The sequence below is a fragment of the Corvus brachyrhynchos genome, unplaced genomic scaffold, assembly GCF_000691975.1.
Source record: "Corvus brachyrhynchos isolate BGI_N302 unplaced genomic scaffold, ASM69197v1 scaffold116, whole genome shotgun sequence".
NCBI lineage: Eukaryota > Metazoa > Chordata > Aves > Passeriformes > Corvidae > Corvus > Corvus brachyrhynchos.
In genome coordinates this window covers 9902574-9916374 of record NW_008240221.1, presented here as the reverse complement: position 1 = coordinate 9916374, position 13801 = coordinate 9902574, and the positions used below count along the sequence as shown (strand labels likewise).

Below are 13801 nucleotides of genomic sequence, written 5' to 3'. Positions count from 1 at the left end.
GGTGGGGCGGCGGAGCAGCGCCCGCGCGGCCGCTCTGAGGGACCGCAGGCGTCCCGCTCCCCTCGCCCGGGGAGTTGCTCACTTTCCTGGGGGGCCGCGGGGTCCCGCCCCCCTCGCTCGGGAAGTTGTTTCCTTTCCTGAGGCGATCGGGGGAAGCTGCACGAGGGGATTGCCTGGGGTCACCTGGCGGGACTGGGGTCCCTCTTCTTTTCTGGTGTCTCCTTCCGGCTAACCAAGCCCTGTTGTCCCTCGGCTGCCTTCCTTGTGGTTGGAAAAAAAGTGAAGAGAAAGTTTAGAGCGTTTTAATCTGCGTCTCAGAGGGGTTGTGTTACTCTTCCTTTTCTTGGTTTGCAGGGGTTAAGACTTTTATACAGTACTGAGCCTGTCCTTGGTAAGGGAGGAGAGTTGGGGGAGACTGGAATTTGGGGTATTTTATAGGAGAATAAGGTGTGGTACCCGTGAGTGGTATGTAACCTCTGAGAGGAAAATGAGTGTCTCCAAGTGGGCAAGAGCTTTGTGGCAGGGGAAGTTCCTGGTTCTTCCATACTCAGCACAGTGGTTGAAGAGCAATGGAAACAAATTTGGCTCCCAAAACACCTTTTTTTTCCTGACTGGTGAGTGCTTTCTGTCCGAGAAAGAGCTGTGGTAGTGAAGGTAAAATATTAAAGTTCTGAACTAGGGTGAAATGGAAATGTAAGAACAGTACCAACAAGTTAAAGGCCTGGAGCCCTAATTCCCTTGGTTCCCTTAAAGGGGGCTTGAGCTCCCCTTTATCGAAGTCATTTCCTCTTTCCTTCCCCTCACCCTCGTGGGCAGTAAAAATGAGTGGATAGTTTACAAAAGTAGCATCATAGCTGTTTTGTTCTCCTGAAGCTGTAATCAAAGCCTTTATTCTCCTTTACCCTTCTCCAGATTGTAACAAACAAAGAATGCTGAATTTTTGTGTTGATATGAAACAGCCATGCACAGAAACTGCCTTTGGAGGCATGGGGATTTGACTTTGAAGACTTCATGGTTTATTTTCAACAAGTATGGGGAGGTCCTTTATTTTTATGCATCGTGGTCCCTCAATTGGCAAAAAAAAAAAAAAAATGTACAGGCAAACAAAGTGGCTGGAGACAGAGGACCTGAGGAAAAGGCAAGCTAGGCAGTTGGAAATGTAACAGAACTTTAGGGAAAGGTTATTTTTTTCAAAAAGAAATTGGGCAAAAGTCTTGGTACTGATAAAGTTTTATTATTAGTTCATTTAAAACGGAAAAGGTCCACTGTAGTATTGAGAATCAAACTTCTTTTGGAAACCTGCAGACCACGCTGTGCTGCTCATGAATGGAGTTCAAGAATATGCTCCTGGTACCTCAAGTAAAAGCACGAATCGTTAACAGTGAACAAGGGAACAAAAGCACCTCGCTGCCTTCTGCACTGTGATTCCTGTTCGCGGGAGTGTCTGTAAACCCAGGAACTTGCTGGGGGCGGAGGACTGGGAGAGATTTCCGTGGCCACAGACCTGGTAGCACTTCCAGCTTCTACCTCCTTTGCTGTGCTTATGTTTCCTCTTGTTGCCTGGATGCAGCACCTCTTTCTTCTTTCTGGATGGGTGCTGGGGACGGTGAAAGCTGCGCCGGGGACCCGTGAGGCTGCTGCTCCAGGGGCAGAGTGCGGCTTTGATCTCGTGTAACCGCAGCGACTCGGTCTGCTAGACGGAAAAGTAGAGTTGAGTTCAAGGTAGCAGGGGGCATGCAAAGGGCTTCATAGGTGCGGTTTTTTATTAAAAACTCCCTGTATATCAAGTGTATCGAAAACTTTGTTAAACTGTGCATTGAATATTTTTATCCAGTTCTCAGCTGTCACCTGGGAAAGGGTGAGAACTTTTAAGTCTGGTAACTGTTGGCTGTTTGAGCTGAAATAAGGTTATAACACAAAGCTTTAGGTGGTCTTGCCTAGTGCTTTAAATCAGAACTCAACTATAAATTGTACTTTTTTGAAGGTAAAATGCAGTTTGGACAGTGAAAGTTAAATTTATTTGTCTGCTGCCAAACTTCAAAAAAAATGGCCCAGAATATGTCAGGTTGTTTAGATGTGTTAATTAATGCACAATTTAAGTATAGCTCTAACTTAGTCTTTCAGGTTCTTATGAGAAGTATTGCTAAATCAATTAAATAATCTCTCTTGTAAGTTATGATGGGACAAATAGTAATAACTTTCTGTGTAGGATGGTGTTTTCTGCTTTATGGGTTTGGTGGGTTTTTTTTGTTTGTATTTTGTGTGTTTTGGTTTTTTTTTTTTTTTAAGGATGTAGGGGGGAGAATGTTTAGTTCAAGAATAGCTTTGTGTTACTGAAAATCTTGCTATTTACTGCATAGACGGTGTTCTCGTACAGTGCAGTCCTGAAGGAATTTGATAGCAAACTTAAAATGGAGTCCCATAGCAATCTACTCCAGATGTTTTAGTAAGATAAGACTTCTGTCTACTTAGTACTTGTGTTAATGTAACCATTTCTTTAGGCATTTTCCTATTCCTTGCTTATTTGTATGTTCTTAAATTGTGCATGTAATTAACTTTTCTCCTCACTAAAACAGTTTTATCACTGTCCTTGTTGCATGCTTTTGTGAGTCCAGAGAGAATGAGGACTGTCTTCTAAAATGTCTGCTGCTGATGCTGTGTGATCAAAGTGTGTCTTAAGCATGGTTATGTCTGTGTGCTGCTGATGTTTGTGATCAATGAATAAAAGTGTATTTCCCAAAAGACGAGTTAAGAACACTAATGGCAGAATTGTACTTGTGTTCCAGGACTGACAAAGCTTGGTTAGCTCTGCAACACCCACTGCTGTTCTGTGTAGGAAGGAAAAAGAAACCTCCTGTTCCTCTCTCCATAATTGCAGTCGTGTTGCTTTGAAGTTTGTTTCTTCCTGTAAACTTTCATATTGGGCACTGCGCTTTCCAGAAACCGGAAGCATGAACACTGCACTGGCAAAAATGGGATCAGAGTTCAACAAACAGTCTAAAAGCCAATAGCATTGTTTTGGAGGGAGGGGCTGGTGCGTTCTGGCAGCAAACTCCAGCACTGGAGTCAGTGATGCAATTGCTGCTGGTTAGCAGGAGCATGAGGGAGATCTCTGGACTCATTTGTTCACTGAACAAGATTGACAGAAATGAGCCAGTATAACTGGTCTCAGTCTAATACTGGTAGTGCTAGAGGCTCTGAAGTCCCCTATTTAAAATTACTCTTTTTCAGTTTTTATTAAATCAATATAATGATAAACCAAACCAGAATCTCTGTCTTGTTTGGTTGTTGTTGTTTTGGGGTTTGGTGTTTTTTTTGGTTGGTTGGTTTTTTTTGTTTTTTTCCTTTGGGGAACATGTCTAGGGGAAAAATACTGGAAAAGTGATAGGAAAATGAGTTTAGTAGTGCAAGGCAATTTCCCTCCTTCCCCTCATAAAAGGATATAAGCAAATTATAAGTAGGCATTCTTGAGTTTGCCCAAGCCACTGAGAGTGCTTGGGGAAAACTAGACTTCATGTTCAGGCCTCCAGAGAGATGAAGCACTTACATGATAAGGCGTTAAGTATATGCCGTGCACATAAAACTCACTAATTAAAAAACTAATGCTTGTTCATAGTTCCACAGTCTTTTGCATTCTAATCATGTGGGGAGCTAATATTTCTGTTACCTGTGTGTAATAAATGCTGACTTTCTGCTTGAGAATTTGGAATTTCAGCTATTTGAATTTTGATACAAGCTACACCAAACTGTTAAACTTAGTTATCCCAAATATAAAAATGTAAAATACACTCCTTAAACTACTACAAAACTAAATTAAGGTTCTTTTCATCTTAATGGAATAATTTTTTGAATAAGAATTTGAACATGCATTTTGCAAATTTTTTTTGTTACTAATTTTGATTTCCTAGCAAAAAAGACCAGGATGGGGCCTCTGGGATTTCTGAGGTGTTACCTTAGAGTGCTGCAGTATCCACTGATGGCTGTCTTGTCAGGTTTGGGGGTTTTTTGGGTTTGTTTTTTTTTAAGGAGGAGGTGGTGATGGGATTACTCCTCATATTACACTGAGGCGTACATGAGTTACGGTTTTTCTGACTTGTCCACGTAGATGTTTGTGAACATGCGTTTGATCTGCAGTGAGTATGTACTTAAAAGCTCTAACGATGTTTTGTGATCAGAACTATATTCTTGCTTCCTGTTATGTTGATTATTTTGAAGTGAACCTTGTGATATTGCTGTTATCAAGCTTCTGGGAAAGAATGGAAGTAGTTAAAATAGAGGCTCTGGCTGTGTACCTCTTTATTGAACTCCGTATGTTAAATGGGATAAATTGCTCAGTGTTGTGATGGATTTGTAAACAGCAGTAATGGAGTACTGGAAACCCTGAGGTGTTAATTGGCAGGAGTTTGGGTTTATTTGTTATGTTTACATTTGTTTTGGTTTGTCGCTATTTTTATTTGGTCTCATTGATTCTAATAGATTGGATTTTGAATGACTCTTTATTTTCTGTTTTCCTTGCATACCATTTCAGGTTGAGAAAATAAACCTTTAATACTTGGAACTGCAGTCAGTAACTAGTGAAATTACTAAGGACTTTGGTATGCTGAATTAGGACTACAGGATGAAAATTTAAAAAAAGTAACTAATGGGGAATTACAGTCTCAAAATTTGGAGGCATTCAAGTTCATTCATTCAAGTTCATTCTATAGTATTTCAGGTGCTGCTTGTTCTTTATCTTGAGGCAGATAGCCTATCATGGCAGTCAAACTCATGACTGTGTATAAACAATAAATGATTTAGCTGTAATTGAAGTTTGTGCTTTATGAAGTAGAGATCACTGTTTCAACTGCCAGAGACCTGAACCTTGACATGGGCTTTTTGAAACAAGTACAGTGCAGAAAGGTGTTTTCCAGTACTCCCAGTTCACTCACAGAGGGGATGAAATAGAAGGGTTGAAAATGCATTGCGAGCAGAAGGCCAGAGTACAGAAGGATGAATTGGGTGGGAGATGATCATTTTCTATATGAGACCAATGGTGAAGGAAAATAAGATTTAAAGACAAGAGGCAGGTGAGCAACTTGACAGTTTGCCCTGTAGGAAATGTGTCCTGTGAGAGTGAAAATATGTGCATTTTGGGGCTAAAGATATTGGTGGTTGAACAGAGTTCTTTACTGCCAGCTGTTTTGGCTACTATGTTTTATATTCCAAGGCATAAAATGCCTTATAAAAATACAAGTGGCTGAAAGCAGCTGGAAATTTTATCAAGTTTGTGTAATACATGATGAGATTATTGCATTTATACAAAGTAACCACCTTTGATTCCACTAAAGGGCTCTTTTTAGCGGAATGTGCAAACAAGTTTATCACCATGTGTCTCTAAACCCCTGGGAAAAAAAGAAAAAGAAGAAAAAACCAATATAAACAGCAGGGGGGGAAAAGTTACGGGAACTGTGCATCTCAAAGTTTTCAAAAGGTTAAAAATGTGGGGGTTTTTTTTTTCACTACTGAAATCTTAAGTAATTGTACATCATTGACTCCTGGAACCAGGCCAGTAGAAGAAGAAATACCTGGCAAATATTCTTAAGTTGTGAGAAACTGCAAACCAGTTATTTTTTTCTTTTGAGGCTAATTGGAAGGGATCCTGCTGGTGGTGGTGGCAGTACTGAATACTGATTGGAAAATGTCTGCAGCTTGAAAATACCATCATGACTTTTTTTTTGTGTTATGCAACCTTTGGCATATGTGTCCGTGTCCAGATATTAGTAACAGAAACTATGTCCCTGTAAATCTTGAATACAATATAAATGCTGTCAAGGCAATTTTACAGAAGCTTAAGCTACTTATGATTCTTTGAGCTCTTACTGAAGACATTTCTGGTGTGTACCAAAATGTGGCCACAGAAGGAGTCTTAAGTAGCAGCGTGAGGGAGGAGAAGGACTGGTGAGCGCACAGCCTTTGCTGAATGCGTACACATTATGGGGGTTGATCTTCGTGTGAAACTTTTTAACTTGCCCTGTGCTTGTGTAGACCTTTCTGATAAGGACTGATGGGGTTTTAATAAATTATCTGGGAAGTAGAGGGAGATGTTCTATCTTCTCAAAGCTGTAACATGGCAGAAACACAGTACTTCATTTGTGTGTTAAATTAACTCAACTTGTTGTAGAAAGCAGAAATTCTTTCCAAATGTTCCTCATTCTATACCTTTACCTTCCTGACCTTTTTAAACTGTTTTCAGTTTTCCAGTTCACAAACCTGTACATTCTACAAGCAGCATCAGCTTAATTATGTAATTTGAATCCCTAGGAACCTTACCATCCCCTCAATTTGCAAAGTTACTTAGTTGTGATTCACTGAACCTAGTAAGTGCTCCATGCTCTTTGGGTTGTTTTGGTAGTGGTTTAACTAAATCAGCTTGAAATTTAACTGTAAGTTGGGCTCTTTTTTTTTTTCCTTCCACATGCAGGCAAAGGGAAGAGTTTATTTTTAACTGAAATAAAGGATTATTAGTGGTCATTAAAAAGATCTTAGCTGTTGCAGTGTAATTAACCTTGAGGTAACTGTGATCTCTCTCAGGTGGTGAACCTGCTGATGGGCATCTTGTTGACAGTAGAAGTGACTCATCCAAATATGGTGCCAACTGTCGATATTCAGTATGAAGTCATTGGAAATTACTATGCTTCCGAGAGAATGGCTGGTAGGTCTAGAACTTCTCTGGCGGATTGGAATATCAAGCATGCAATGTCATGGATTTGCCTTACAATAGGGTGTAATATATGCATACACCTTTTAAAAATGCTTATCTTGTTTTCTGAATTTCCCTTTAATTATACTAGGACTGAATTCCTTTACAATAATAAAAAAAGACTTTATGGACTATTATTTTGACTTCATATTACACTGAAGCATCTTAAGCAATGAGATTTCTTGGCCTTCTAATGCTTCAAGTGTTGAAGTATGTGTGGGACATCTGGTTCACTTTCTCCAAAAAATTAACCATCTTTGCTGTCTCAGTAAAACAAGCAGCAGAAAACAAGTTTAAAGACTTTTTCAGAATTTTTAGTGATCTTCATAGATCAGGAAAGAGCTTAGCACTATTGTGTATGAATTTACTAAGAAGAACACCATGATATCTTTCTAAGAAAAGTGGAAGAATTGGGATGCCAAGTACTTGAGTGAAACCAAAGTGTTTCTCTAAGTTTCACCTGCAGAATAAATGAAATAGAAAGCACCATGAGCAGAATTAAGCCTACTTTTCACTCTGTTATTGAGTGTATGATGTGTGCAAGTGTAATAGGTGTCAAGCTTTTTAGCTATTGTATCTATAAACTTGTGCATATGCTTTGCTTCTCTTGGTTTCAAATGTGCAGAAATGCGTTGTGTGGCAGTTCTAATCTGCCTCAGTCTGTTGTATTACATGAAAATTTGGGGAGGGTCAGATTCAGCAAAGATAAATAGTACAGCCCAAACCTGGGTTTTGAACATTTTGTGTTAATTTTTAATGAATTGAGAATCTGTCAGTTCTGACCTGTGACTGTAACTCAGTTATTAGTAATGAAATAAGAGTGGGAGCAAGGACCAAATTCTTCATAAGGCTAAGATATTAAGTAAAATCACAGCAGATGTCTGTAAAATGTCGTATGATCTGTAACAACTGTTGGTGTACTTGGTAGCCTTAAGTTTATATGAGTGAAACATGCTGCTGAAGGTGCTTTCTTCACTCTTTAGTGTGAAACCTCTGTTACATGCTTTTGACTTAAAAATTTATTCCTTGTGTCGGGATCTGGGCTAGAGGGTTTTGTGTGCATGAAAGAATATTACAGATATTATTGTGCTTGTGGATATTGTGATTAATAAATCCTCAGAAGATAACCACAATTATGGGTGATTGCTGAGACTTAGGTCTGATCAACACAGTGCATTTCAGACCCAGGGGGGCTCTTTCTTGATGCCATCTGTGTATGTAGATATTATTACCTTGTACTGAATTGGATATGTAAGTGCTTCCACAGTGTCTTTTCAAATTAATTGCAGAGTAGAAAGGAGTCTCAGATCATCTCTTTTTCAAGCAGGGGAACCACAAAATTTTGGCTTCAATATTGCTCAAAAACATTAATTTACCACATCTATAGACTCTCAAGCTGGTTTCTTTGTGTTTAAAAAAGAACAAGTGTAATCTTACTTGTGGAAAGCAGCTGTGCTTCTGTCATCAGTAACTGTGATGCACAAGGAGAATGTTTATCATGCAGTTTCCATGAGTGTCCTGGATTTTGCTACAAATTGGTTTCTGTTCAGCTGCCTTTTCTTGTAAATAATGGGATACCTTCCACACAGTGATTTCCTGTTTCCCTTAGTGTTAACTGAAGGAGCAGTACTGCTCCCACTGCCAATGACCAAATTACATAACCAAACCATTTTCAAGTGTAAAGGTTGATACTGTGTTAGCGTCACTTAATATTCTGTCCAGTTGTAGAGTTAATCACTCACATACTTTTAGCACTGACACATATTGCAAATCAGCATCATTATGGTGCATTACTGTCAAACTATGTCAAGCTTCTAATTGGTGTTTCTGGGCTTTAGTCCGGCTTTTGATTAAGGCAGAGGGATTTTTCCAGATAGTTGCAGGTTTTCTTGAACCAGATCTTTTTTTGTTAGGAAGGATCTGAGGTACTCTATTCTGCTGCTGGTAGTTGGCACAGATGAACCAGTTGAGAACAGATCATAGTAATGGACAAAGCTTGGGTACCTGTCAGCTGCAGTGTGACAACTCCAGGAAATGACTGATTCTTACTGTTTTCCTTTTAATGCAGAAAATGCCTGTGTTCTGTTTGCTATCTCCCTCCTCATGTTCACAATCAGTGCAATGATGGTGTATGGTGCCATTGCTGTAAGTATATTTATAATCCATGGCTTTAAAAGTTGCTACTTGATTTTTTTTTTTTTAACTAAATAATTTACAAGTGACTCCTTTTTTCTGTTTCTTCTTAGCATCGTGTAGGCTGGCTGATCCCATTTTTCTGTTACCAACTCTTTGACTTTGTGCTCAGTTGTCTGGTTGCCATCAGCTCTCTAACCTACTTGCCCAGAATCAAGGATTACCTGGATCAGTTGGTAAGTATTCAGCTCAAGTTGATATTTTACATTTGAAATTAAAGTTTGTTTTAATTGGATCAGTGACTGAGCTACAGTTCCCTTCCTGTACATAAGAAAAAGGAATTCAGCCTGCAGCAGCCATAGGTGGTTATGGGAATGGTAGCTTGTCAGAGGTGGAAGAGTCAAAAGTGTCATTACTCCCTAAAAAGAAAGCCAGGGAGAATAAGGAAAGAATTGTGATGGGAACTACTGGTTTAGATTGTGTTGGCTACAATTGAACTTGAAACTGTTTGTAACCCTTTAAGCAATGGGGCTCAGTGGCAAATTTGCTGCTGCAGATTAAAGATGTGTTGACCCTTATTTGGTAGGGAAGGGGAAGAGAAGTGTAGGTAAGGATTCCAACAGCATTACACATGGAATCTGAGATTCCAAGGTTTCCCTTTTACATTCTGTGTGTCTCTTCTCAAGGTGCAACAACACTTTCTAACAAAACTGCAGTGGAGTTCTCACTAACACTGCCTATGTTTTAACTGCAAGAAGAGTCAATGGATAGAATACACTGTCAGCAGGGACCACAAGCTCTGTCTGGCTGGTGTTTTGATCTGTTCAAGTAGATGTTTAAAAAAAAGTCCTTTTTTAAAACAGATTAAATGTTAGATTGGTGTTGGAGAGAGGCTTTGTTACTGTTGTCAGGGAAAGAAAAGAGACTGAGCTTTGCAGAAGCTCTATTTTCGCTCTTCCAAGTTTGACGATGACTTCTTATGCTATACATCTGTATGTTATGGGTTGGACTGACAGGATGTAATTAACAGTAAGTCATTAAAGAGTTGTGGAGGACCATAAACACAAATACTGTGCTGCAGCTGTGAAAAGGAATCTTGTGGCCATCTGTATTGGCATGAGACTGATGAAATGACTAGGGACACAGACTGTACTGTAGTGATCTGCTCTTGCAGGACAGAGGCAGGATAAATGCTGTGCTTTGTGGGAAGATAAAGAGGAAACTTGCTAGAAATGGAACTTTTTGTTTCAGGGGAGTAGTTTGTGCAAGGTTTTTTTTATTTGGTGTGGAGTTTGGATGTTTTTCTATCATATTTGACTGTGCAGTGTTCATTCTTATCTCCTCCCTTTCTCTCCCTTCCCCCATTTTTTTTTCACTAGCCGGATTTCCCTTACAAAGAAGATCTCCTTTCTTTGGACTCCAGCTGTCTCTTGTTTATTGTTCTGGTGTTCTTTGTTTTATTTATCATTTTAAAGGTAAGTTAAAACTTAATCATGTATCTGTTGGAAGAACTAATAAATATTAAGATGCTGTCAATCTGAGTTAATTCTCAAGGCTGAGTTGAGAACCCAGCTGCCTTCTTAATGCTGAGGTAAGAAGTTCTTTGAGCACAATTGTTAGGATGTTCAGTTCCAGTATGACTCAAGTCTAATATGTTGTGTACTGGTGACTTCAGCTAATCTGTGTGTTTGCAGTGAGGTGTGCTTATGCAGCTCTGCCCTTCCTGAGTAGGAAGGAGGAATGCAAAAAGGCTTCATACCATCTTTTTGTCTATGTGGAGATAATTTTAATATTTGTAATTAAGCTTGTAGTGAAAGAATATTGAGTTAATGCATACAAGTTCCTAAACAAAATGTTTAAAAACTCTCACTGTGCCTAACAAACCAGGATGCAAGCTTTGGAAGGAAGATGATAGAATGAGGAAATGCATAGGTTAATTCAGAGCTGCATCTTCCTCCCTACTGAAGGGTATTACCAGTTATTTTCTTTCTGAAGATCAAAATACAGAAGCATTCATTTGAATTATAAAAACTCTTGTGTAGACAAAGATTATTAGAGAAATGAATTGATAATATACATTGGTTATTATACTATTCCTTTATTGCTAAGAAAAAATGCAATGATGAAAAATAATTTTACTGATCTTCTATACTTTATCACAAGAGGAATGTTTAACTGAGGGGAGTGGAAGCCTAATACAGTAGATAACACTTGTGTGTTGATTGGGAAACTTGGTACCTTTTGTACAACAAAGTGCTAACTTGCCAGTGAGAGATTAATGCTACACTAATTAATAATAAAAAACCCCCTGATCCTCATCATACCATGATAGTGTTTCTTTCTGCAGCAGTCAGTGTTGACTCGAAGTTCAAGGTTCTTGGCTCTACCATCTCCCTGCTGCCTCAGTTGTGTGTTTGAGCCCTCTCCTTCACACTGGCAGTTAGCTGGAGAAATAGTGCTAACTGGGGGATGAGTGGGATTGTACTGCTGGCCTTTCCTCCTCCTCCTGGCAGCTTTGGACTGAGATCCACAGAAGCATAAGCCAGTTGGGGATTAATTTGATTAGCACTGCTGAGGCAGACAGAGATTAATTGAATGGATCTGTGAATTCTTTTGCTAAAACCTGTGCAGTGCATCCTCTCTGAGTCACTGTGACAGCAAAGCTAAATGGAGAGCAACATAGGTATGTGGCCAGGTCTGTGAAATAGCAACTATTCCTCAGATATGTATTGCCTAAGTTGATTTATGCTCCTTTTTATCATAGGAATGTAATCCAGCATCTAATTTCTGAATCTGCCAATGCATATGAGGTGTTTAAAAGAAATATCTCTTCTTTCAGGCATACTTAATTAACTGTGTATGGAACTGCTATAAATACATCAGCAACAGAAATTTGCCAGAGATTGCTGTGTATCCTGCTTTTGAAGCTCCTCCACAGGTAAAACCTCCTTTTGAGATAAAAGGAACCAGTATCATTAATTTTGAAGTAGAAAATCACCACAACCATGTATGTTTCCAAGCCTAGTCCAGCTTTCTAAACAAAGACTGGAAGGATAAAAAAATTTTAAAGCAGCTAATTTTGTGGTGGGTTATTTCTTAGCTAAATTCTGTCAGTACCTAAAAGGAGGGTCTTTAGAGAGAAGTCTTTGACTGTTTTCTTGTAGTAGAGGGAAGCTTTGATTGTACCAGTCCAAACCTTCCCTGCTGTGCAAAGTCAAGAAGCAGTGGGGTATGGAATGAATGACCCAGGGTTAGGCTCAGCAGAGCAGTAAACTGCTCCTGCACCTTCTTTCACTTCCTCATTTGCTTACTAGGAAAGCAGTAAGTTCTTAAAATAACTGCCTGCAACAGAGGATTAAGTTGCTGATGGGGCATGTGTGCTTTTGTTCTGCTTTTTTTTTCTTCTTCATTTGAAGTCTACTGCATTAATCACTTCAAAATGTCTTCTCCTTAGTATGTTCTGCCAACGTATGAAATGGCAGTGAAGATGCCTGAGAAGGAACCTCCACCTCCCTACATACCTGCCTGAAGCAATTTTTATGTTCATTAACATCTGTACCAGCTTCCTGGGGGTTTTGTCTTTTAATCTTGCAAAACTGCTTAAGTAATAGAAATATCCAGGGCTTTAGGAGCAAACTGTTCTGTTTAAAATATATTTGATATAAACTTACTAAGCAAAACACATCTGAGAGTGATTTTGTTTGCTTTAATTTTTGTTCTCCCTAATGCTCTTGAACATTTTATTGCCTTAGGGCCTTACACCTGCAAGAACTTAAGCATGTGACTAACTTGTGGCTTTTAAGAAAACCAATTGAGCCACTCTGATTGAAGTTAGCTACAATTGTGTCTGCAGGATTGTGCCCTTAATTTATATTAATTTTTGTAAGTAGTTCATAAAGACAATCTGATTGTGCAGCAAAATGACAGTTTGCCTTTATCCATTTTTTGGAAGGGGAAGGGTTTGAATGTGGTATATACGTGACTTTTTTACTTTGCACTTTTCTCATATGTTATCTTACCTTTTATTGTGGTTTTTTTGGTTATCCTATGTCTTGAAACATAGTATTTTTGAGGAACAGGTGAGGGTGGCACAGGAGTTCTATTACAACAAGCTGGGAATGCAAGAAAAATAAATAGAAATGTGGAAGATGGTTGCATGCTTCTAATCTTCTATGTATTTTCCTCTTTGTGATAAATGATACTTAAATAAATCTTTTACAAAATGTTTATCAGTAGTGTTGGTTGGTCTGTGTGGTGGTTTAGCAGCACCAAACCGCCACAGTCTGTTTGGTGGCTTTTTTGTTGAAGTGCTTCATTGTGCTGCAGATAGTCCAACATTCTTAGTTTACACATTTAGTGGCTGATCCATTCTTCAGCAGAAGACCTTGAGTGGGTGGAGAACATGGATTCTCTCTAACACACAAGCCTGTGTTTAAAGCCTTCACAGTTCAAGTACTTGATTGTCTTCCACTTGTCTGGTTGGTACTTACACATGAGCTGGGAAAAGGGAATTGTACTGGAGGCTTTGAGCCCTCGGGGAAATCTGATGTCTGGTCAGCTCAGGCATTAAGAGCAGGACAGACACCCAGTAGGACTACAACATTATTTACATTGGAAAGTGTCCACAGTCATTGGAGATATGCCATAACTTCAGTGATGTTCTTCTAAAATCAACAAAAAATCCCAAACCAAAAAACTACCCCCAACTTTCTATTCTTCCTCTTTTGTAGCAAGAGGTGTAAAGAGGTAAAAGATAATTTAGCAATTAGTATGTCTGAAGAAATAAAACATCTTTCTGCTTTGGAAGAGAAAAGGTACCTGGTGTTAAATTCTGGAAAAAGGGATTCAAATTGTTGCAGCTTACAGTTTGTGGGGTTATTACTATATTTTTGGTATGTACCTCTGTACACATTTAGAAATGCTCTGGTA

The 13801-nt window shown here is 39.1% G+C and overlaps 1 protein-coding gene across 1 annotated transcript; it reads left to right on the top strand.

The window, feature by feature from the left end:
- The first annotated feature begins 1564 nt into the window (after positions 1–1564).
- On the top strand, positions 1565–12770 carry LAPTM4A (lysosomal protein transmembrane 4 alpha). Its single transcript, XM_008641797.2, has 8 exons — positions 1565–1628; positions 1682–1722; positions 6571–6691; positions 8808–8884; positions 8986–9108; positions 10252–10347; positions 11712–11810; positions 12327–12770. Exons 1-8 carry the CDS (start codon positions 1565–1567, stop codon positions 12399–12401), a joined length of 696 nt encoding a protein of 231 aa, XP_008640019.2. The 3' UTR covers positions 12402–12770.
- The last annotated feature ends 1031 nt before the right edge of the window (positions 12771–13801 follow it).

Coding starts and splice junctions, on each gene's coding strand:
- LAPTM4A (XM_008641797.2), top strand. CDS start 1,565: ATGCAGCACCTCTTTCTTCTTTCTGGATGGGTGCTGGGGACGGTGAAA. Junction 1,629..1,681: donor GAAAGCTGCGCCGGGGACCC/GTGAGGCTGCTG, acceptor GTGTAACCGCAG/CGACTCGGTCTGCTAGACGG. Junction 1,723..6,570: donor AAAGTAGAGTTGAGTTCAAG/GTAGCAGGGGGC, acceptor GATCTCTCTCAG/GTGGTGAACCTGCTGATGGG.